The sequence below is a fragment of the Macaca thibetana genome, chromosome X (assembly GCF_024542745.1).
Source record: "Macaca thibetana thibetana isolate TM-01 chromosome X, ASM2454274v1, whole genome shotgun sequence".
NCBI classification, from domain to species: domain Eukaryota; kingdom Metazoa; phylum Chordata; class Mammalia; order Primates; family Cercopithecidae; genus Macaca; species Macaca thibetana.
In genome coordinates this window covers 115,363,904-115,386,563 of record NC_065598.1, presented here as the reverse complement: position 1 = coordinate 115,386,563, position 22,660 = coordinate 115,363,904, and the positions used below count along the sequence as shown (strand labels likewise).

At 40.9% G+C, this 22,660-nt stretch overlaps 3 protein-coding genes across 4 annotated transcripts in view; all 3 read left to right on the top strand.

Annotated features, from left to right (window-relative positions):
- Window positions 1-11,417: 11,417 nt before the first annotated feature.
- The window catches only part of RPL39 (ribosomal protein L39), a 451,119-nt gene continuing 439,876 nt past the window's right edge, over window positions 11,418-22,660 (top strand). Inside the window, exon 1 of the mRNA XM_050776151.1 lies at window positions 11,418-11,422. The gene's annotated coding sequence lies outside the window, so the exon portion shown is untranslated. The remainder of the gene's footprint in view (window positions 11,423-22,660) is intronic.
- The window catches only part of UPF3B (UPF3B regulator of nonsense mediated mRNA decay), a 387,117-nt gene continuing 385,567 nt past the window's right edge, over window positions 21,111-22,660 (top strand). Inside the window, exon 1 of the mRNA XM_050776103.1 lies at window positions 21,111-21,120. The gene's annotated coding sequence lies outside the window, so the exon portion shown is untranslated. The remainder of the gene's footprint in view (window positions 21,121-22,660) is intronic.
- The window catches only part of TMEM255A (transmembrane protein 255A), a 51,480-nt gene continuing 49,955 nt past the window's right edge, over window positions 21,136-22,660 (top strand). Inside the window, exon 1 of one of the 2 annotated variants that reach the window (XM_050776118.1) lies at window positions 21,136-21,440. In XM_050776118.1, coding sequence (XP_050632075.1) covers window positions 21,383-21,440 — 58 coding nt within the window. In that variant the 5' untranslated portion in view covers window positions 21,136-21,382. The remainder of the gene's footprint in view (window positions 21,441-22,660) is intronic. The other variant, XM_050776119.1, reaches the window with a different exon arrangement.

The following is a 22,660-nucleotide window of genomic DNA, read 5'->3' as shown; positions in this document are numbered from 1 at the left end:
CCTTTTTGTCTTTTTGCTGTGAAAACTATTTTGTCAATAATATCCAATTATGTCAAATTGTGGACCTCTGTTTCAAGTTAATTTTTTTCCTGCAAGCTTGAAATTTGAGCTCTTTATTGCAATAGAGGCATAAGCAGGAGAGTGTCATAGGAGAAGAGCACTATGCCCACAATTCTGCTACAGACCCACCCTTTCTCCCACACAGGCTTCCTTTTTGTCCACACTTTTTCCTCTGTAAAAATCCCCTCATAATAGGTAGGAGCAATGGTTCATGCCTGTAATCCCAGTGCTTTGGGAGGCTGAGAGGGGAGGATCTCTTGAGGCCAGGAGATCAAGACCAGCCTGGATAACATAAAATGACTCCCATCTCTCAAAAAAAAAAAAAAAAAAAAGCCAGGTGTAGTGTAGTGTGCCTGTAGTCCTAGTCACTCAGGAGGCTGAGACAGGAGGGTTGCTTGAGCCTGAGAGTATAAGGTTACAGTGAGCTATGACTGCACCACTATACTCCAGCCTGGATGACAGTGGGAGACCTTGTCTCTAAAAGAAACAAACAAACAAACAAACCAAAATTCCTTTGTAATAATTTAGATTTATAGTCATATAAAGTTGCTGCTTTCAGTTTCTGTCTGCACAATCACCATGATGCAGCTCTTCTTGATGGTTATGGGAACAGGTTTGGGTTCCTGGGGCCCGACTCATAGGTGGTGGCCCCCTCTTCAAGAGAATGCCAGTTGGTCTCTCCGGGGTTGAGTTCCACATCCAGTAAGATAATTTTGTCTGTGGCCTGGATGGAATCTATCAAGTCCTGCTGTCACAAGATTAGCCCTTTGGTGTGCTGGTAAGCAACAGCACTAAACAAATCCCAGGTACATTGGCTAGGGGTTATGTATTGGGAGAGCAATCGAGTACAAAATGCTCCTTCCCATTTTTAAATAAACAGTGTGTGGTCATGGGCCACCATGGATGTGCACCTCAATACCTTTGGAGATCAGGAGAGCACATACAACAGCAGCAATGGAAGCAGTATCACAGGAGAGAAGCAACTCTTGCCTGAACAACAATGACTATTATGCAACCAAAATGCCATGCTTAATTCTCCGCAGGGTGGTGGTCTTCTTCTTTTCCACATACTCTACAAAGGCCATCTTGGGAGTATGCAATCACAAACAGTTTCATGGCTGTCCCAAGCAGCCAGTGATGGTAACTAGGCTATACACAGTGATCAGAGAGTTCCAGCTCTGCCTTTGGTAAGTGGGACTCAGGTGTCAGCTGATTAGGATGCCGTGTTGTCACCTTCACAGGCAGAAGTCTCAGAGACTATCTCCCCAACACAGGCCAAACCCAGTGGCACATCATGCCAAGGTATAGTCAATAAACAAAAGTTCTTGTCTTGAGGATTATAGCATTTAGAGTGGGAAGAGATGGTGACATCTGGCAAAGAAAACATAGTTCCATGTCAGCCAAAGCAAAGTCCACTAGCAATCAGCAATTCTGTTCCAGGCAGTATTTGCCATATCATTAAACCAGTTAACTAGTCATGAGCAGTTAATTAAAGCTGACCAGGTGTCCTTGGTTATTGTTGGTACATCCCGTTGATGACACCAATTGTTTTGATCACTTCCCCTCCACCCCATTGGTGAGGGAGGGATCCCACCGTAGGGTTATGGGTATAGCTGAAAACACAACACCCAACACTGGACAGATGAGATTGACAGCAGTTTATTAGTCACATATACTTACAGCCTGGGGGAGAAGGACACCACAAAACACACAGGGCCACAAGAGGTTTGCAATCTGGAACAGTGAACAGCCAGGAGCTGTGGGAGGCAGGCTCTATAGTAGCAAGAGGGTGGGTAGCCTTTGATTCCTGAGGGAGGATGTGATTGGTTCATTTAAACAATTCTATGGGCTGGCAGGGAACTAAAGGCCACTACTCTTAAAGAAAAAAATTATTAAATTACATGGGTTGAAGATGGTAAAGAAGATTTTATTCAGGAGCATCGTGATAGGTGTAGGGACCACTGCAATGTGATCTTGTGGTGTGAGAGAGAGATTGGGCTTAATTCCCAATACAGCATAAGAAAATGAGAATTTATACCCAGGGCACAGGGTAGGGGTCAGTGGATGGCAAATTACTAAGAGGAAGCATCAGGGGTAAATGAGAATTTTTTTTTTTTTAATAGAGGTAAGGTCTTGCTATGTTGCCCAGGCTGGTCTCAAACTCCTGGGCTCAAGCGATCTTCCCACCTCAGCCTCCTAAAGTGCTGAGATTACAGGCATGAGCCACTACACCAGGCCAAAAGGAATTCTGATTAAACCAACCTAGCAGGATGCTTCTTGAAGGTAGGCCATGGTGATGAAACATCATCACCTGGGGGATGATGGAGGATGAAATGAAGAACCTGATTAGATATGGAAGGATCAGATATCAAGGGTGAGATGTTCTGGTTAAACTAACTTCATGGATTCTTGTTAAAATTGGACAATGCAGAGATGCACATGGAATTCTAAAAGTTAGGCCTAGCTGAGCAAGAGTTCAGAGGTGCCTGAGCCTGAGCAGAATTTGGTCAATGAGAAAATCTTTGTTAATATTCAGGGATAAGCATGAACTGTGCCTGGTCTGCATGATAAGGAGGGTTGCTTGGCTAGAAGACCTTATCTGTGGAAACAGAGTAGGAAGGAGAATTTGCAGTTAGGCCAATTTTACCATGTCAAGGCAGCACATAATATTAATTTTAGGCCTCATAACACATTCCTTTTTATCTTTTTTGATTTAAAAGACAACTGTGGCCAGGTGCAGTGGCTCATGCCTGTAATCTCAGTACTTTGGGAGGCCAAGGTGGGTGGATCACCTGAAGTCAGGAGTTCGAGACCAGCCTGGCCAACATGGTGAAACCCTGTCTCTACTAAAAATACAAAAATTATCTGGGTATGGTGGTGCATACCTGTAGTCCCAGCTACTAGGGAGGTTGAGGCAGGAGGATCGCTTGAACCTTGGAGGCTGTAGTGAGCTGAGATCACGCCACTGCACTCCAGCCTGGGTGACAAAGCAAGACCCTGTCTCAAAGATAATAATAATAAATAAAAATAAAAACAAAGACAACTGCATAAAGAAATCATGACAAATATGTGTTGATACACATACAATGTATAAAGACGGGTTTTGTACAACAATAACAACACATAGGAGTAGTGATGGAATGGAACTATTTTGGAACAACATTCTTGTACAATATTGAAATTAAGTTAGTATTCATTTCAACTAGTTTTTGTAACTTAATATGTTAATTGCAATCCCAAGGGAAGTGACCAAGAAAATGGCAAAAGAAACAACAAAGTAATTAAAATGGTAGGTTAGAAACTATCCATTTAATACAAAATAAGGCAGTAATGAAGGAACTGATAAACAAAAAAAAACCTGCCACATAGAGAACGAATTGAAAAATGCCAGACACAAATCCTACCTTTTGTCAGTTATATTAAATTTAAATAGATTAAGCACTACAACAAAAAAAAAGCAGAGATTGAAAGAATGAATTAAAAATGATCCAATTATATGCTATGTATAAGGAACATGACTTAGATTCAAAGACACAATTAATTTGAAAATAAAAAGATGAAAAAAAGACATACCTTACAAACAGTAACTGATATGGTTTGACTGTGTCTCCACCCAAATCTCATCTTGAATTGTAGTTCCCATTATCCCCAAATGTTGTGGGAGGGAATTGGTGGGAGGGAACTGGTGGAAGGTAATTGAATCATGGGGGCAGTTACCCCCATGCTGTTCTTGTGATAGTGAGTTCTCACGAGATTTGATGGTTTTATAAGGGGCTTTTCCCCCTTTGCTCAGCACTTCTCTCTCCTGCCGCCCTGTGAAGAGTTGCCTTCCGTCATGATTGAAAGTTTCCTGAGGGCTCCCCAGGCATGTGGAACTGTGAGTAAATCAAACCTCTTTTCCTTGTAAATTACTCAGTCTTGGGTATTCTTTCATAGCAGTGTGAGAATGGACTAATGCAGTAACCAAAAGAGAGTTGGAGAAAATATACTAATACCAGACAAAATAGACTTTAAGACAAGAATTGTTACTAGAGACAAAGAAGAGCATTTTATAATGATAAAATTGTCAATAATTCAGGAAGATATAACAATTATGAACATATACACATCTAAAAACAGACTCCTGATATATATGAAGCAAAAACTGAAAGAACTGCAGGAAGAAATAGACAATTCAGCAATAATGATTAAAGACTTCTATACCTAACTTTATCTAGTGGATAGAACAATTAGACCAGGGGTATCCAATCTTTTGGCTTCCCTAGGCCACATTGGAAAAAGAAGAGTTGTCTTGGGCCACACATAAAATACACTAACACTAACAATAGCTGATGAGCTAAAAAAAATTGCCCAAAAAATCTCATAATGTTTTAAGAAAGTTTACAAATTTGTGTTGGGCTGCATTCAAAGACTTTCTGGGCTTCATGCAGCCCACAGACAGTAGATCAACAAGGCAATAGAAGACTTGACTAACAATATAAACCAATTAGACCTAACAGACATCTTTAGAACACTCCACCCCACAACAGCAAAATATACATTCTTCTCAAGTGCACATGGAATATTTTTCAAATTAGACCATGTGCTAAGCCATAAATTGAGTCTCAGTATATTTAAGAAGGTTGAAAGCATACAAAGTATGTTTTTTGAGCACTATGGAATAAAATTAGAAATCAATTACAGAAGGAAATTTGGGATATTCACAAACATGTGGAAATTAAACGACAAACTCCTAAAAAAAAAATCAGTCAAGGAAGACATCACAAGGAAAATTAGACAATATTTTGAGATGAATGAAAACAAAAAACACAACATACAAAACTTATGGGATGGAGCTAAAGCATTGCTTATGGGGAAATTTATAGCTATTAATGCCTACATTGAAAAAGAAGAATGATCTCAAATCAATTACCCAAGCTTCTACCTTAAGAAACTAGAAAAAAGAGCAAACTAAATCCAAAGCAAACAAAAAGAAGGAAATAAAATTATTACAAAGGAAAAGATGAAAGAGAGGATAAAAATAATAGAGAAAATCAATAAAACTGAAGCTGATATTTTGGAAAGATCAACAAAATTCACAAAACTTTAGCTAGGCTGACCCAGAAATAAAGAGAAAACACTTGAATTAATATAATCAGGAATAGAAGAGGAGACGTTACTATCAACATCACAGAAATTTTAAAAAATATATGAGAATACTATGAACAATTGTATGCCACAAATTAGATAACCTAGATGAAACAGACAAATTTCTAGAAAGACAAAAGTTGCCAAAACTGACTCAAAAAGAGATAGAAAGTCTGAATAAAACTATACAAATAAAGTGATTGAATCAGTAATCACGTATTCCCACCAAAAACAAAAAGTCCAAGATCAGATAGTTCCACTGGTGAATTCTACCAAGAATTTAAAGAATAAAAGAAGAACTAATGCCAAGCCTTGTCAAATGCTTTCAAAAAATACAAGAGAAGGGAATACTTCCTAATTCATTCTGTGAGGCCAGTATTACTCTGATACCAAAACCAGAAAAGCCATCAAAACAAAACTACAGACCAATATCCATTCCTTTAAAATCTATTCACTAAAATCCTCAACAAAATACTAGCAAACAAATCCAACAATGTATCAAAAGGGTTATATCTCATCACCACGTGGAATTTATTACAGGAAATGCAAGGTTAGTTCAGTATATAAAAATCAACCATTGCAATAACAGCATATTAATAGAAGAAAGGAAAAAATATCATGATTATCTCAACAGATGCAGAATAAGCATTTGATAAAACCCTTCATAATAAAAACACTCAACAAACTAAAAAGAGAAGGGTACCTCCTTAACTTGAGAAAGGGCATCTACAAAAAATCCACAGCTAGCATCATAGTTAATGGGGAAAGACTAAAAACGTTCTCCCCAATATCGGAACAAGACAAGGATGTCCACCCTCACTGCTTCTATTCAAGATTGTACTGGAGGTCCTAGCCAGTGTAACTAGGAAAGAAAAATAAGTAAAAGGCATCCAGATTGAAAAGGAAGAAGGAAAACTCTCTTTGCAAGTGACATAACCTTGTATGTAGAAAATCCTTTAGAAATCACAAAAAAACTATTAAAGCTAATAAATCAATTCAACAAAGTCCCATGATAAAAGATAGACAAAAATCAACTGTATTCCTATATACTTGTAATGAACAGTCTGAAAAATGAAAAGTGAAAGTAATAAAATAATTGCATTTATAATAGCATTAAAAAAGAGTAGGCTGGGCACAGTGGCTCACGCCTGTAATCCCAACACTTTGGGAGATTGAGGCAGGCAGATCACCTGAGGTCAGGAGTTCGAGACCAGCCTGGCCAATATGGCAAAACCCTATCTCTACCAAAAAAATACAAAAATTAGCCAAGTGTGGTTGTGCACACCTGTAATCCCAACTACTCAGGAGGCTGAGACAGGAGAATCGTTTGAACTCAGGAGGTGGAGGTTGCAGTGAGCCAAGATAGTGCCATTGCACTCCGGCCTGGACAACAGAGTGAAACTTTGTCTCAAAAAAAAAAAAAGTAAAGTATTTAGGAATAAATTTAACAAAAGAATTGCAATACTTATACACTTGTCGGTGTACCAGATAACATTATTGAAAGAAAATACAGACCTAACTAAATGGAACATTATCCCATTTTCACGTATTGGAAAACTTAATATTGTTAAGGTGGCAATACTCTCTAAACTGATATACAAACTCAAGGCAATTTCTGTTAAAATCCTAGCTGCCTTTTTTTTTTTTTTTTTTTTTTTTTTTTTTTTTTTTTTTTTTTTTTTTTTTTTTTTTTTTTTTTTTTTTTTTTTCGCAGAAATGGACAAAAATTGAAATACAAGGAACCAGAATCCTTTTTTTTTTTTTCAGCTGGTCTCACTCTGTCACCCTGGCTGGAGTGCAGTGGTGCGACCTCAGCTCACTGCAACCTCTGCCTCCCAGGCTCAGGCAATCCTCTCACCTCAGCCTCCTGAGTAGCTGGGACTACAGGCTCCTGACACCATGTCCGGCTAATTTTTTTTTTTTTTTTTTTTTTTTTTTTTTTTTTTGGTATTTTTGGTAGAGGCAGGGTTTCACCATGTTACCCAGGCTGGTCTCAAACTCCTGAGCTCAAGCAGTCTGCCTGCCTCGGCCTCTCAAAGTGATGGAACTACAGGCGTGAGCCACCACGCCCAGTCAAAAGCAATCTTGAAAAAGAACAAAGGCAGAGGCCTCTGGCTTAACCAATTTCAAAGCTTACTACAAAATAACAGTAATCAAGAGTGCATGGTACCTGCATAAGGATAGACATATAGATCAATAGAATGCAATTGAGAATCCAAAAATAAAAGTCACATTTATGGTTAACTGATTTTTTTTTTTTAAGATGGAGTCTCACTCTGTCGCCCAGGCTGGAGTGCAGTGGCGCGATCTCGGCTCACTGCAAGCTCTGCCTCCCGGGTTCACGCCATTCTCCTGCCTCAGCCTCCAGAGTGGCTGGGACTACAGGCGCCCGCCACTACGCTGAGCTAATATTTTGTAATTTTAGTAGAGATAGGGTTTCGCCGTGTTAGCCAGGATGGTCTTGATCTCCTTACCTCGTGATCTGCCCACCTCGGCCTCCCAAAGTGCTGGAATTACAGGTGTGAGCCACCGCGCCCGGCCGGTTAACTGATTTTTGACAAGTATGCCAAGATCATTCAATTGAGAGAAAAAAGAGTGTTTTCAACAAATGGTGCTGAAACAACTGAATATGCACATCAAAAGAATGAAGTTGGACCCCCTACTTCATACCACATACATACATTAACAAAAAATTGATCAAAGACCTAAGCGTAAGTTAAATCTAGAAAACTTTTAGAAGAAAACGAAAGCACAAATCTTTGTGGTTTTGGATTAAGCAATGGAGTTTTAGACATGACACCAAAAGCACTAGTGACAAAAGAAAAAAATAGATAATTGAACTTTATCAAATTATAAAACTTCCACTTTTTTTATTATTATACTTTAAGTTCTAGGGTACATGTGCACAACATGCAGGTTTGTTACATATGTATACACGTGCCATGTTGGTGTGCTGTACCCGTCTCCCTCTGTCGCCCAGGCTGGAGTGCAGTGGCGTGATCTCGGCTCACTGCAAGCTCTGCCTCCAGAGTAGCTGGGACTACAGGCGCCCACCACCACGCCCAGCTAATATTTTGTATTTTTAGTAGAGACGGGGTTTCACCGTGTTAGCCAGGATGGTCTCGATCTCCTGACCTCATGATCTGTCCGTCTCGGCTAAAACTTCCATACTTAAAAGGACACCACCAAGAAAGTAAAATCTGACAACCCACAGAATGGGAGAAAATTTTTGGAAATCATGTATCTGATGAGAGACTTGTATCTAGAATATATTTTTAAAAAGTTACAACTTAATAACAAAAGGACAAATAACCCAATTAAAAGATGGATAAAGGGTCTGAATATACAGTTCTCCAAAGATACACAAATGACCAATAAGCAAATGAAGGAATGCTCAATGTCATTAGTCACTAGGTGTATTAGTTAGGGTTCTCCAGAGAAACAGAACCAACAGGAGACGTGTGTGTGTGTGTGTGTGTGTGTGTGTGTGTGTGTGTGTGTGTGAATAATGCTGCTATGAACATTCATTTATAAGGTTTTGTGTGGACATATGTTTTCAATTCCCTCGGGCATATACCTAGGAGTGGAATATCTGTGAAATATCTTAACTCCGTAATTAACATTATGAGGAACTGCCAGTTTTACAGAGTGGCTCTAATCATTTTACATTCCACCCAGCAATGTATAAGGGGTCTAATTTCTGCACATCTTCTCCAGCATTTGTTATTATTTGTCTTTATAACATTCATCCTAGTGATGACCTTACACAGAGGCATGAAGGGGGTGCTGCTGTTTGTTGCATTTCCTAACTATACAATCATGAGTGTATCTCATGGTTTTGATTTGCATTTCCCTAGCATGGTTTTTATCTGTCAACTTGAATGGGCTAAGGGATGCCCAGATAGCTGGTAGAACTTTTGGGTGTGTCTGTGAAAGAGTGTTTCTGGAAGAGATTAGCATTTTAATCAGTAACCTGAGTAAAGAAGATCTCCCTCACCCACATAGGGTGATCATTCAATCTGCTGAGGGCCCACATAGAACAAATAGGTAGAGGAAGAGTGAATTCACTCTCTGTTTGATCAGGGACACTCATATTCTCCTGCACTCAACATCCGTGTTTCTGGTCTCTGGCCTTCAGATTCTTACTGAATTGTACCACTAGCTTTTCTGGTTCTCCACTGGGTCTCCAGCTTGCAGATGGCAAATCATGAAACTTCTTAGCCTCCATAATCATATGAGCCAATTCCTATTATAAATTAATCTCTGATTTATTACATATGTACATTACATATGTTTATAACATATTATATATATGTACATGTATGAGAGAGAGTTTCTTATCAGATATATAGATAAATGGTTTTAAAATTTTTTCTCCCATCCTGTGGGTTGTCAGTTTTTACTTTCTTGATGGTGTCCTTAGCCCAGAGGTGGTACCACAGGCAAAGCCTAGGAATCTTGAAGCACTCTCAACTGCCCACAGAGCAGTAGACTACTCTATCCTTTCTTTGAATTTAGAAAGGGTTGTTATGGCCCTATCAGTTTGGTTTCTTTTGGTCCCGAAAGCTGCTTTTTCCACTGTAAACTGTGACCTTAATAGTTCCAAGCACTGCCCCCATCCTGAGTCAGATCCCTGTGGTGATCCTAGGGTACACTCTGGAGGGATTTGGTGAAAGTTTTTCAAACTAGGGAAACAAATACCTGCAAGAAATTGTAACTAGCTCATCCAGATTTTCTCTACTACTGGGAAACATCTTATACCACAGATCCTGTAAGCAAAGTTCAGCATACTCAGCTTGGATGAAATGCACCCAATGTCATTTGAGTGGTAGGACACGGCAGTCACATAGGTCTCCACTGTATTTCCTAGATGTTAGGGAGTATAATACTGACTACAGAATTTTTGCAAGGCAGTGTAATAACCTCTGTGCTTCTGATGGGAAAAATAGTTCAAAAATTGTTAATTAGAGCAGAAGACTCCAGTTATTTTGTGAGGAGAGGTCATTTTTCATTTCATTTAAGTCTTGAGAACACCCATGGAGATAGGGGAGAAATGTATGCATGCACTTGTGCATGTGTGAGTGTGTTGGGAGGAAGCTGTCAGCGAAGGCCTTGAAGCCAGGGTGGGAGTGATGGATCTGAAGGGACTCAGGGAATGGATAATGATAGGAGGGGGATAAAGGAGCTGACAAAGAAGATCCTGGGGGCAGGAGGGAGGCTGACAGTAAGGGTCCTTGAAGTGGGGAGGAACTGACAATCTGACAGTGATGACCTTACACAGAGCCATGGAGTGGGTGCTGCTGTTTGTTGTATTTCCTTACTAGTTGATCCAGTATCCTAGTGTGGGCCCCCTGGGCTGGACTAATAATGTACGTGTCCCACTACAATGCCAACATATCAAACAAGCCACCGTTAGAACAGGATCATTTTCCTCCAGGCAGCTGCTTGCTGCAATCATTCTGCTGATTAAATTTCATTCTGGAAAGTACTGCACAGACATTAATCAGGTGTCACAGCCACTCCATCCTATAGAGCCAAAGCCTCTCTGACCTTTAAAAATACACCAAACAGTTGCTAGAACACATCTCCCTAGGAAGGACAGGTCCTCAGGCCAGCCCACAGAAATCCATGCTGTCCTCATCCCCCTCCACCCAACCTTTCTCTCCCTGAAGAGAGCAAACTGTACCAGAGACCTTTCTGGTATTTTTACCTGGAGGACTCTGGTCAGCCTTCTGTCTTGGTGATACCATCAGCCCCCTACATATGTGGATTTGAAGGTCTGAAAGAGTTTTTCCGTCTCAAAATAGCTTCCCCACTGGCCTGCTCGCACTGCCTGACATTTTCACTGTAATAAGCACTTCTCTCAGTGAAAACATTGTAGTCTTCAGAAATCCCTTGTTTAATCAAAATAAAATAAAACTGGTTTACCTGGAAGAAAGAATTCATAAGTAATAATGGCATTTTACAATCTCAGAGCACTTTTTCTTGCTCTCAATGTACTTTCCAATATGTCATTTCATTTCATTTTATATCCACTATGTGAAGAAAATATCACTATAATCCCCATTTTACAGATGTCTAAATGGAGCCTCAAAGAGATTAATTGACTTGGTCAAAAACATAGGGCTAGAAAATGGTCTTCTGATGCCACGCCTTAAGTGCTTTCTGTCCTGCTAACACAAATGAATGCTGTCAATTGAGAGCTCTAAAAAGAGATGTGTTTTGATGGGGGGGCGGTGCAGGCAATGGCTAAGGAGGTCATGTCCAAGAAGGATGTCAAAGAAAAGGCCTGCAAACAGCCAGAGGACATGTTGGAGACAATGAACACCTGGGTGAGGGGAGGCAGACAGGATGGGAGAGGGGCTGAAAGCAGCCTGGTCTCCTGCACCAATTCAGATGTTAGTGTAAGTGGTCCCATCTTCCTTTCCCCCAAGCTGGTAGGTGGCAAATAAAGTGCCTTATCTCTAGTTGTGCTTTCCTGCCAGAAGTGGTGAAAAGATGCTGGATGTAATCAGAGGAGGGACAATCACATATTTGTGTTGGGCTGAGTTGGGCCACCCTTGGTGACATGTACCAGCTGCCTCTGACTGCCCACTCTCTTCAGGCGGTGCCCATTCAAGTCTAGGGCATAAGGACTAAGACAGAACATTATAACACTGTATCAATAATGTAAGACAGTGCCCTGTCCTTAAAGCATAATGTAATTTAAAATGCAGTGTGTAGTAGACTGCAACTTAATTGGAAGGGATGCCTCGGATCATTTGGGACACTACAGAACATTTCGCATAGCCATTAAAAACTGTTCTCCAGAGCCCAGGAAACTAATTGCAAATGGTTAGGTAATGCACAGCTGATAGAAAGAAAATTTTCCTTTAAATTGATTCCATGGTATATGTAAAGGGATGTTTATTGCAACATTGCTTGTAACTATGAAAAACTGGAACTAAACTAAATGTCCACCCATGGGGGTTCTTCAAGTAAGTTGAAACATTCGCACAATGGAATGTTAGGCAGCAGCTTAAAAAACATGAGACAAACCTATATATGCTGACACAGAAGATGTATTTATGAAATAGTATTGGATTTCTTAAAAAGTAAGTTGCAGATTAATATTTATAGTTTGCTTCCATTTTTCTTCACTATGTGTGTAACTGTATGTGTGTATGCATATACTTATATATACATAGGAAAAGTGGAAAATCTTGGGAAAATATACATCAGAATAGAGGTTACCTCTGAAGAATGACACTGGGGAGGGAAAGAATTTCGCTTTTTATTTTATACGATTTTGTATTGTTTGAAATCTGTGTGCATATTTTACTTTTGTAATGTTGGGTGTTTGTTAAAGGATAATAGCCTTTATTGAACAGCCCCTTTCTCGTTATTGCAGGATTCCAGCCTCCTGAGCAGATTTGAGCAGTGGGCATGAATTTAGGTGCATTTCACCTTCAGTAGAACTTCTTACAGGTCCAATTGAACTGTATTTCTTATAAACAGTAACACACTAAAATATAGCCTTACCAAAGGAATCCTCTCTAATAAGCACAGTTGCTGATTTTTCTTCCTCTCTCTATTCTGTTTTACCTCCCAATTTCCTCCTCTCCTCCCATCTAGGCAGTTTCTTCTATCTTCCTAGACAGTTCAGTTACCCAGAAAGCTGTTCCTTCCAGGCAATCCACAGAGTAGACAGCCCCCTACCGGTGTAATTTTAGGGGCATCGACAAAGCCAGACCAGAAAAAGTACTTGCCCACCTGCCAGCACCAACAAGCCTTAATTATACAATGAAAAAGAAGTAAAAATTCCCTTGAGAGAGGTGACATGTTGCCTGAAACTAGCATTCAGGCAAGAAAGACTGACAGAAGAGCTGTGTGTGTGTGTGTGTGTGTGTGTGTGTGTGTGTGTGTGTGTGTGTGTGTATGAGAGAGAGAGAGAGAGAGAGAGAGAGAGACTGACCAAAGTAGGTGGGTCCTGGGCAGCCCCAGGCTCACACTGCAGGACAGACACAGTGCAATTTATTAAACATTCACCTGTTTAATTCATTTGTAAAACAGAATTTGAAGTAGTTTGTGCTTTTCAATAATACATGCTCATTGAATGTATTTGAAAGATATAGAAAAGTATAAAAAAGAAACCAATCTCCTGTAATTTCACTACTCAGAGATAACTACAGTGAATATTTGAGTTTCCTTCTAGTCATTTTTCTCTGTATATATGTACAATTTTAAACAAAATGGGATCAAACTATACATGCAGTTCTTAGGCTACTTTTGCACTCATTATTTTATATATTTCTGTGTTCTTAAATATTTGAAATACAATTTAAATAGCTATATAACATATGGAATCATTTGGTTATGGTATCATCTAGCTAATCGTTCTCCTAATTTTTGTCATTTCAGGTTTTATTTTTCCATTTTCTTAACTTAAAAATAACATTGCCATGGACATTGTTGCACATAAATCTTAGTCGAGATTTCTCTTTCCTTAGGACAGATTCCCAGAAGTGGAATTACTGGGTCACAGAGTGTAAACATTTTTAAAGGCTCTGTGCAGCAGTTTGAACTGGTAGCAAATTTATTGATTCCTAAGAACTACTGAACACAGAAATCCTCTTCAGTGCAAGCCTGAACCAAGCAGCTGGACACATGCACCCCCGCTTGCAACAATGTCACATCTAATTAGGTGTTTAATGAATGTTTTTTGATGGGGATAAGGGAGAAGGATATACTGAGCTCTGTCATTAATTAAAGGAAGGAAACAGCTTAACTGAATCCTATTCTACTATCCCTACCAACTGTTTTCTCTGGCAGGTAAATCATAGCATCTCAACAGTGAGGTTCCCCAAATGATCCCCAACCCAGTTCCTGTGGGCTTAAGGCTACTCATCTCCTCTCCCTTTCCCTTGATTTAAAAGTAATACATATGGTGAATTTTTCTGTGTGGGTGTTTTCCTTCAGTAAATAGTTTGCAGTGTAAAATGTTAATTATGCTTCTTATAGACTGATCTCACTCTAACCTTAACATTTGTGGTTATTAACCTCGGTTACATTTATTTTGAAATTCAAAAAAAAATTATCTAGCCTTCTTCAACATCACCATGTCCCTAGTGTATTCATTGATTCATGCATTATGGTTCTCTGCTGCTGTTTTATGCCTTCAAATTAGGAATATGTGAAATTCTGTGGAAAACAAAGACTAATCTTAAAAATAAACTACCTCCTTTCTGTAGTAGAAAATGGACTGTTTTCAGAGCTTTCCTATCAAAAATTCAGTAAAAGTATGTATACCTGAATCATTTTTGTTTTTGTTAATGCTTCCAAACAATGTACTTTGAAATCAGAATCATTTCTTTATATTCATTTTTATGTAATTGTCCTGATATTCTTCCTTACACAATAGTGATCAGAAAGGAGATGTAGTTTCCATTCCCTGCCCATGATAGCTAAGTGGGTATCATAATGTAAGTTGGAGGGAATTTTATTTTGCAAGAAGGAACTACTATTGGGTTTGATTGATTGAAGATGGACTTTGATGTGGTGTATTTGAAAGCTATTAAATGCAACTTACAAGGCTTAATAAAAATATTTATTATTTCATTATTTAGCAAGTTTACTTTTAAAATGCTTTTTAGAGTATTTAACTCTCAAAATAAACAAACAAAGGTAAAAGTATGCATGAAGAAAAAATGTGGAAAAATGCATTCAAACCTGTAAAGCGTTGCTACCTGTGGAGAGTAGAATTGTGGAGCAGGAGTACTTTGCTGCATCAAGCACCTCTGCAGTTTTGGGAACTTCTACTGTGTCGTATCTTATTTAGTAGGTAGAGTGAAGCAACAGATAAAAATAAATAAAGTATTTAAATGCCAACTATGTACCAGACATAATTAAGTGATCATTATAGAAACTGTAAAGGTTAAATATAAGAAAGACTTTGAGTATTTGCACCAGACAATAATAATGAATATGACAATGAAAACACCTGAGCAATTGGAAGTTTCTAAGGTATAGTCAGGCATCGCTTAATGACAGGAACACCTTCTGAGAAATGCGTTGTTAGGTGATTTCGTCCTTGTGCAAACATCATAGAGTGTACTCACACAAATCTAGATAGTATATCCTACTGCACAGCTAGGCTATCAGGCAAAACCTAGATAGTATATCCTACTACGCAGTTAGGCTATCAGGCATAGCCTATCTCACCTAGACTACAAATGTGTACAGCATGTGACTGTAGTGAATACTGTTGTAATACAATGGTCAGTATTTGTGTATCTAAACATAGCTAAACATAGAAAAGGTACGGTACAAATGCAGTATAAAAGATAAAAAATGGTACACCTGTATAGGGCACCTACTGTGAATGGAGTTTGCAGAACTGGAAGTTCCTCTGGGTGAGTCGACTCATGGTAGCATTGTGTCCTATTATGAGGGAATGTGAAGGCCTAGGACATTACTGTACACTACTATATGCTTTATAAACACTGTACACTTAGGGGACACTACATTTATTTTAAAAGATTATTCCTTCTTCAATAAATTAACCGTAGCTTACTGTAACTTGTACATTATAAACTTTTTTAAACTTTTGACTCTTATAATAACACTTTTAAACACATACTGTACAGCTGTACAAAATATTTTATTTCTTTATATCTTTATTCCATACGCTTTTTTCTATTCTTTTTTCTTTACTTTTCAAAATTTTTTCTTAAAAACAAAGACAAAACACACACACATTAGCCTATGCCTACACAGGGTCAGGATCATCAATATCATTGTCTTCTGCCTCCACATCTTGTTCCACTGGAAGGTCTTCAAGGGCAATAACACGCATGGAGCTGTCATCTCCTATGACAACAATGCTTTCTTCTGCAATACCTCCCAAAGGACCTGTGTGAGGCTGTTTACAGTTAACTTTTTAAAAATATTTAAGTAGAAGGAGTACACTCTATAATAATGATAAAGTGTATAGTATAGGAAATACATAAACCAGTAACTTATTCATTATCATTATCAAGTATTATGGATTGTACCTAATTGTATATGCTACACTTTTATGTGATTGTCAGCACAGTGAGCTTATTTACGCCAGCATCACCACAAACTCATGAGTAACACATTGCACTATGATGTCACTAAGTGATAGTTTTTCAGCTCCATTATAATCTTTTTTTTTTCTTTTCTTTTTTTTCTGTTTTTTTGTTTTTTGTTTTTTGTTTTTTGTTTTTTTTGAGGCAGAGTCTCTCTCTGGCGCCCGGGCTGGAGTGCAGTGGCCGGATCTCAGCTCACTGCAAGCTCTGCCACCCAGGTTTACGCCATTCTCCTGCCTCAGCCTCCCGAGTAGCTGGGACTACAGGCGCCCGCCACCTCACCCGGCTAGTTTTTTGTATTTTTTAGTAGAGACGGGTTTTCACCGTGTTAGCCAGGATGGTCTCCATCTCCTGACCTCGTGATCCGCGCATCTCGGCCTCCCAAAGTGCTGGGATTACAGGCTTGAGCCACCGCGCCCGGCCTTCAGCTCCATTATAATCTTATAGGAACACCTTCTTATCTGCGTTCCATTGTTGACCAAAACATCGTTATGTGGCACATGACTGTACTTGTGGGCTGTGACAGTGTTGTCTACCCTGGTACTACCCTCGGCCTCTGCCTCCTAGATCTGTGGTTCCCACTAGAGGCCTTGTGCCCAACTGAACTTCAGCTTCTTGACTGGCCCTTCCTGTAGCTGACTGCAATTAGGTGTGTCATCAGTGTTAAACATCTCCTTTTCAAGGTAAAATCAAGAGGTCGTGGGGACCCAGACACTTTCAGATGCTGATCGTGGGAATGTGCTTTGCTACAAATATTTGGGAGGGCAATTTGGTAATACATTTTTAAAGCCTTAAAAATATTCTGACTTGATTATAAAAATCAGAAGAGTGGTTACCTCTGGGAGAGTTATTGACTGGGGAGGGGGCTCAAGAGAGCCATCTGGGATGTTAGAAAGGTTCAATATCTTAATCTGTGTGGTGGTTTACAAGGGTGTGTGTGTGTGTGTGTGTGTGTGTGTGTTAAAATACATCAGTCTGTACATTTTATTACATGTGTGTTGAGAAAAAAATGTTTAATTAAAAGTATGTGTTTGGAACTTTTGAACCACTAATTCCATGGTAGTGTTGTATCCTATGGTGAAAAAGATGCAAAGGTTTAGTTCATTGCATTGTTTACAATGTTAAAAAACTGACAATCTCGAAAATATTCAATAACAGTGAAATGGTAAATAAATTATGTTCCATTCATTTTAAATCATATCATCAAAGTTTTTTTTTTCTTTATGGATATTGGAAAACATTTATTATACAGTGTTTGGTAACTAACACAGGTTACAAAATAGAAATAAATCAATAACAAAGTAAAGACAAGTACCAATGCTTTTCTCTGGAGCTATGATTATTTTCCTGGTACCCAAAGAAAAAGACCAGCTGGCAACGAGAATCAGGAAACACCCTTAACTATGGTTTTCCTCAATGAAGATTCACCTGTTTGTGGTGCAGGCACTGAGTACTAGGCATTGACATAAGGTAGTCTGGTGGGCACACCCCAACCTCAGTTAGGGATGTTTGGACTCTTTGAGGCTGTCCATTATTCTGAAGTTTCTCTCTGCCGTTGATCAACCAAAGTCTGGAAAATGAGAGTTGGATGGTGATAACCAGAGCATAGAGACACTAGCTGGGATGTGTATATGTATGTGCACTTGTGAATACCTGTATGGCCACCATTTTAAATATGCATGTATGCATGTATGTGTGTGTATACGTGTAGACATTTCTCTAGCCCACATTCCCAGATTTGGAATCAGAAAGGTATACTATGTAATTTAAATAGTCAAATTGGTCAGCAAAATAAGGAGATAATTGGATGCTATGGCTCTTCCCAGGGAGAATGTGTTAGACCCAGAGCACCATCTGGCATTTTTCTACTGGTCTGAAGGTTTCTGGGGAGGGTGCTCATCATTGGTTTGAAGAAGATGGAAAGCAGTAAGCTACAGCCCCACTGGCAAACATTTCCTGATGCTATAAAGCAGTTTGCAACCTAGGGCATCACTGTATGCTTGATTAAGCTTGCTATGAAAAGGATTTATTTTAAGGCATTTTAATAATTTCTTTTTTTACCAAAAGCTAACCAAGCAGTTTTACAGTAGCCTTTACTTGCATGAAAGACCTGTTTCTTCATCTAGGTGGCTTGCCTATCAGTAAGTTTTATTACAAACCTATTTATGTATAAACTCCACATGTGTTTTGACATGAAGAAAATCAGAATGGAGCCCAGGAAACATTGCCTCTTGCTTTTTAATCATCCAGTTCAGTCTAAGTTAAAATAAACTTTTTTTTGGAGGAAAAGAGGTGTATGTACTGGGCTTAGTTAAAATGTAGGGGGTTTTCCCCCTAGTTCCCATTCTAGTCCCTCCCCTTTTCCCGATCCTCTCTCCAAACACATACACCATCTCTGGGGAGACTACTCTCAGAGCTGCGAGCTGCTGCAGCTGCTGCTATTGTCACTGCTACTGGTCTCAAAGTCATTTTTAACTTGACTGAGTGTGTGCTGTGCTCCAAGTCCCATAAGGCACCCCAAGAGACGGCACAAAAGAAACATACCATATGTGGTTCTTTTAAATAGCCAGCTCCTCTAGTACTTTATAAAATAATGTTCAATTTCAAGCAGGATTCAGGAATACAGATGTTGAGAAAGCAAAGCTCATTCCCATTAAAGGTACCTCACTAGTTTGTGTCTTTGGGATTATAAAGGTCAAATTACATATGCCCTCTGCATCATTTGGTGGGTAGTGTGTTTCTCCCTGAATTGAAAAGGCCTCGATCTGTCCATCAAAACCAGCATGGTAACAAGTTTTTATTTGGCTTCTTTAGGGATCTCTCCCTGTGTGATTGCTATAGGGGAGCCAAGGATCTCTAAAGAAGGTATTAAATAGTCTTTAGAGCCTGTGTAAAAACCTCTTTTCTTTCAGGCTACTTTCACAGAAACAAAATATGTTAATTAGCAAGCACTCCTGAGAAATCAGTGCTGGTTGCAGGAGTCCTCCACATTAAGTATGAGATATTTAGAATGAGAGGAGAAAGAGATAAGTAAACAGGACTCAAAGACAATCATTGCAGAAGTACAAATACAGGATTTCTCTCTGCCTTTGTGGAGCTTATGGAGAGCCTGACACAAGGTAAGCAGGCTTAAGACACACACATCTACAATAGTAGGCATCTTGTCTCTATCTAGGACATATATCACAGATTTTTAAACCACATCTATAGTGTAGGGCTGCTAATAATACCTGACACAGCATTCAGTGTGGCCCCTGGGGTGCCCAAGTTCTTTACAAAGGGCTTCCTTTTTAACCTTCAAGAAACATATTTTCTTCCTTCAGAAGATGGGAAAGGGCAAGTGCCTTCAGTCCCATTTCCTGGATAAGAAAAACAAAGCTTTACAGTAGATTAGCAAGGCAGATCTGGAAAGAGCCAAGTACTCTTCTTCATCCGATTGACTCTTAGAATAGTTTTATACTTGATTTGATTTGGGTTTTTACGGGGGACATGGGGAGAGGATTGCAGCAACCATCAGGAGGAGATGGTTGGAAGGAGACCTGGCAAGCAGAGCCTGGGAGCTCCTCAATGGGACAGAATGGGCACCTCCAAACAGGTATATTCCCTTAGCTATGTTAGGCTTCCAGGGCTGTTTCCAGAGGGAGGTGGAGCCCACTGTTACCCGTTTGCTCACCCTCCACCTCCCCTGGCCACCAGACAAATGTCTTGGGGGCACTCCAAGGAGGCTTCATTCTGTTCTGCAGTTGTTTTGAGAACATTCGAACCACCTTCTGGTCCAACCACAAGGTGCTTCAAGCCCAATATCCTAATGGGGTCCAAAAGGATAGGTTCGAGAAGGACTTGGCTGTCTTCCAAGATCAGTGACTTTCCCACCTCATCCCCAGTTTCCCTTAGTAATCCACAGTGGATCTGTCAGCCATGACTTTACTTTCACTCTTTCCAAAGCTACTTGCATTTTCATCTTGTTGCATCTTTTGGAGCTAATGAATTCCTTAGGTTTTCCATTTGCTATAGAGAATAATAGTTCTTTTCAGCCACCATAGCAAGAACATTGACCTTCAGGTCCAACAGATCTAGGTTCTAGCTCTCACTTCTGCCACTTACTAGCTGAGTGGGCACAGGACATTTTCTTCCCTTCTCTGAGATTCAGTTTCCTTCTCTGCATAATAGGGTTATTGATAACTCTTCTTCCTCCCTTGCATGGAGGTTATGATGAGAAAATAAGATCCTTGATATAAAAGCACTTGAACAGTACAAACTGGGGTTCTGGTGCAGAGTCATGCTTTAGCTGAATTTTCTAGCTAAAGATTGGGGGCCGTTGGTTCTAGAATTCTCAGATCTGGTGAATAAGGCTGTGCTCCCTCTCTCTGTCTCTGCATAATTTTATACACTCTGGTCACATCCCTTCCCAGCCTTCATCGTTCTAGACTAAAGAGTCTGCATTTGTTTAATCTATCTTCATATGTCAGCCCCCTCCCCCCCCCACACACACACCATCCCTTTGATTATAGAGTGGCCCTTCTCTGGATCATCTCCAGCTCCATTATGTCATTCTGGAAGCACTAAGACTAGACCTGCTCAAGTGTGTGTGTGTGTGTGTGTGTGTGTGTGTTCCTCAGCTCTGAACCTCTGACTCTGACCCCCTCCCCAGTTACAAATCCTAGAACAGGATAATTACCCAAGACCTTGTCCAACTACAGAGAAGGTTGGTTGGCTTCAGACTGAAGCTTCCCCCTCTTTCTCTGCGCAGCCCTGGCCCCAAGGGGCTAAAACTGCTCCCTGTCTGGCTTGGGAAGCTGAGAGGTGGATAACTAGGATGGGGAGACTGAGGGGGAGGGGGGGGGTCTTGCGCAAGCGCACGCGGCTGCACGGACCGCCAATGCTGCTGCCTCCCGGAGCAGAGGGAGGCAGAAGAGGAGGGAGGGAGAAGAGGGGAAGGGAGGGGGAGGCGGCACTTGGGCTGCAGCTCGCAACCAGAGGCAGTCTCTCTCAGCTCTCGGAGGGACCGAGAGAGGCAACCGCGGAGTAGGATGCTCTGCGGGGCGCCCAGAGCCGGGGGCGCTTGAAGCAGCTTCGGGGACTGGGGCAACCGGACAGTTTTCACCATGCATCAGTCCCTGACTCAGCAGCGGTCCAGCGACATGTCCCTGCCCGATTCCATGGGTAAGTCTAGCGGCCTTTCCTTCGGGCGGCGGCAGCAGGGGGTGAGTGCGCTGGCCTCTGGACTGTGAACGCCCCGGCTGCCCCAAAAGCCAGAGAGCGGGAAACGGGGCATGGGTGGGGTGGTCTTCGCGCCCCAGCGTCTGGGTGATGGACCAGAGTCCCAGGGGAGCGGCCTGGCTGCAGAGGGAGCGACGTGCGGAGATCGGAGCGCCAAGCTTGCGTCGGAGTATCTCTGCCCCGGAGTGCGGGTGTGTGCCTGTTTGTGTGCGTGTGTCTACAGACTTGCAGTCGGGTAGTAAATCCCAGCAATCTGAGGATCAAAACACTTCCCTGCAACCTGCGCCTTAGCTTTCCATTCGACACTCCCTCTTTGCAAAGTCCTGGTCACTTCTAAGAGCTCACAATTAACGACAATTAGAAGAAGCAGGGTCTTCGCCCCCTCCCAACTCTCTTGAAGCTGCCCTGAAATTTAGAGATGCAGTTGGGAAGGGGCCTGATTTGCACCTCGCTGATGCGGGGGGCGGGTGGGTTGCGCAACTCTGGGGGATGGGCGGGGGGAGAAAAAAGGGGGGATGAGGGGAGGGGAATTCCTGAGGACTCACTCAAGACAGCCCAGCCCTGCCCTCTGCAGCGGCAGGATCAACATTCTTTGAATTTGATTGTTACTCTGCTCCAAATGCACGGAATGTGCATGAGTGTGAAAAGGGAGTAAGGTGCAGGAGTGAGAGCGCGAGAAACATCCAGCACGAGCCCGCGCATCTTCTGAAGTAGCGCTTTTCCTCTCAGGGCGGAATGGAGGGGGAGGGGCATCCTTCGACTCCTTTCCTTACAGAAACTGGGGGACAGCTACCTTCGGCACCAACTTGGCTGCCGCTTGAAGCTGCTTTTTGGTAGTTACAAACAAAAAACAAACCCAGTCCCCCTCAGCTGTTAGGCATCTTCCCAAGCCCTATGATTTCACTGGGCGGAGAAATTAATTTGGAGCCCTGGAGAGCGGGAGGGGATTGTAAAATCATGATCCCACCTAATCTTTTAAAATTCGCCTCGGATACACTTCAATCAAATCGAATTCTCTCTTTCCAACATACTTTACATTCTGCAAAATCCCTTTGTCCCGCAGTTCCTGCCACCAGTCTGCTCAGGTTTTCTCCGATGAATTTGCGGGAACATCTCGAGTGGAGGGGGCAGGGAAAAGATCGAACCCCCTATATAATCTCCCT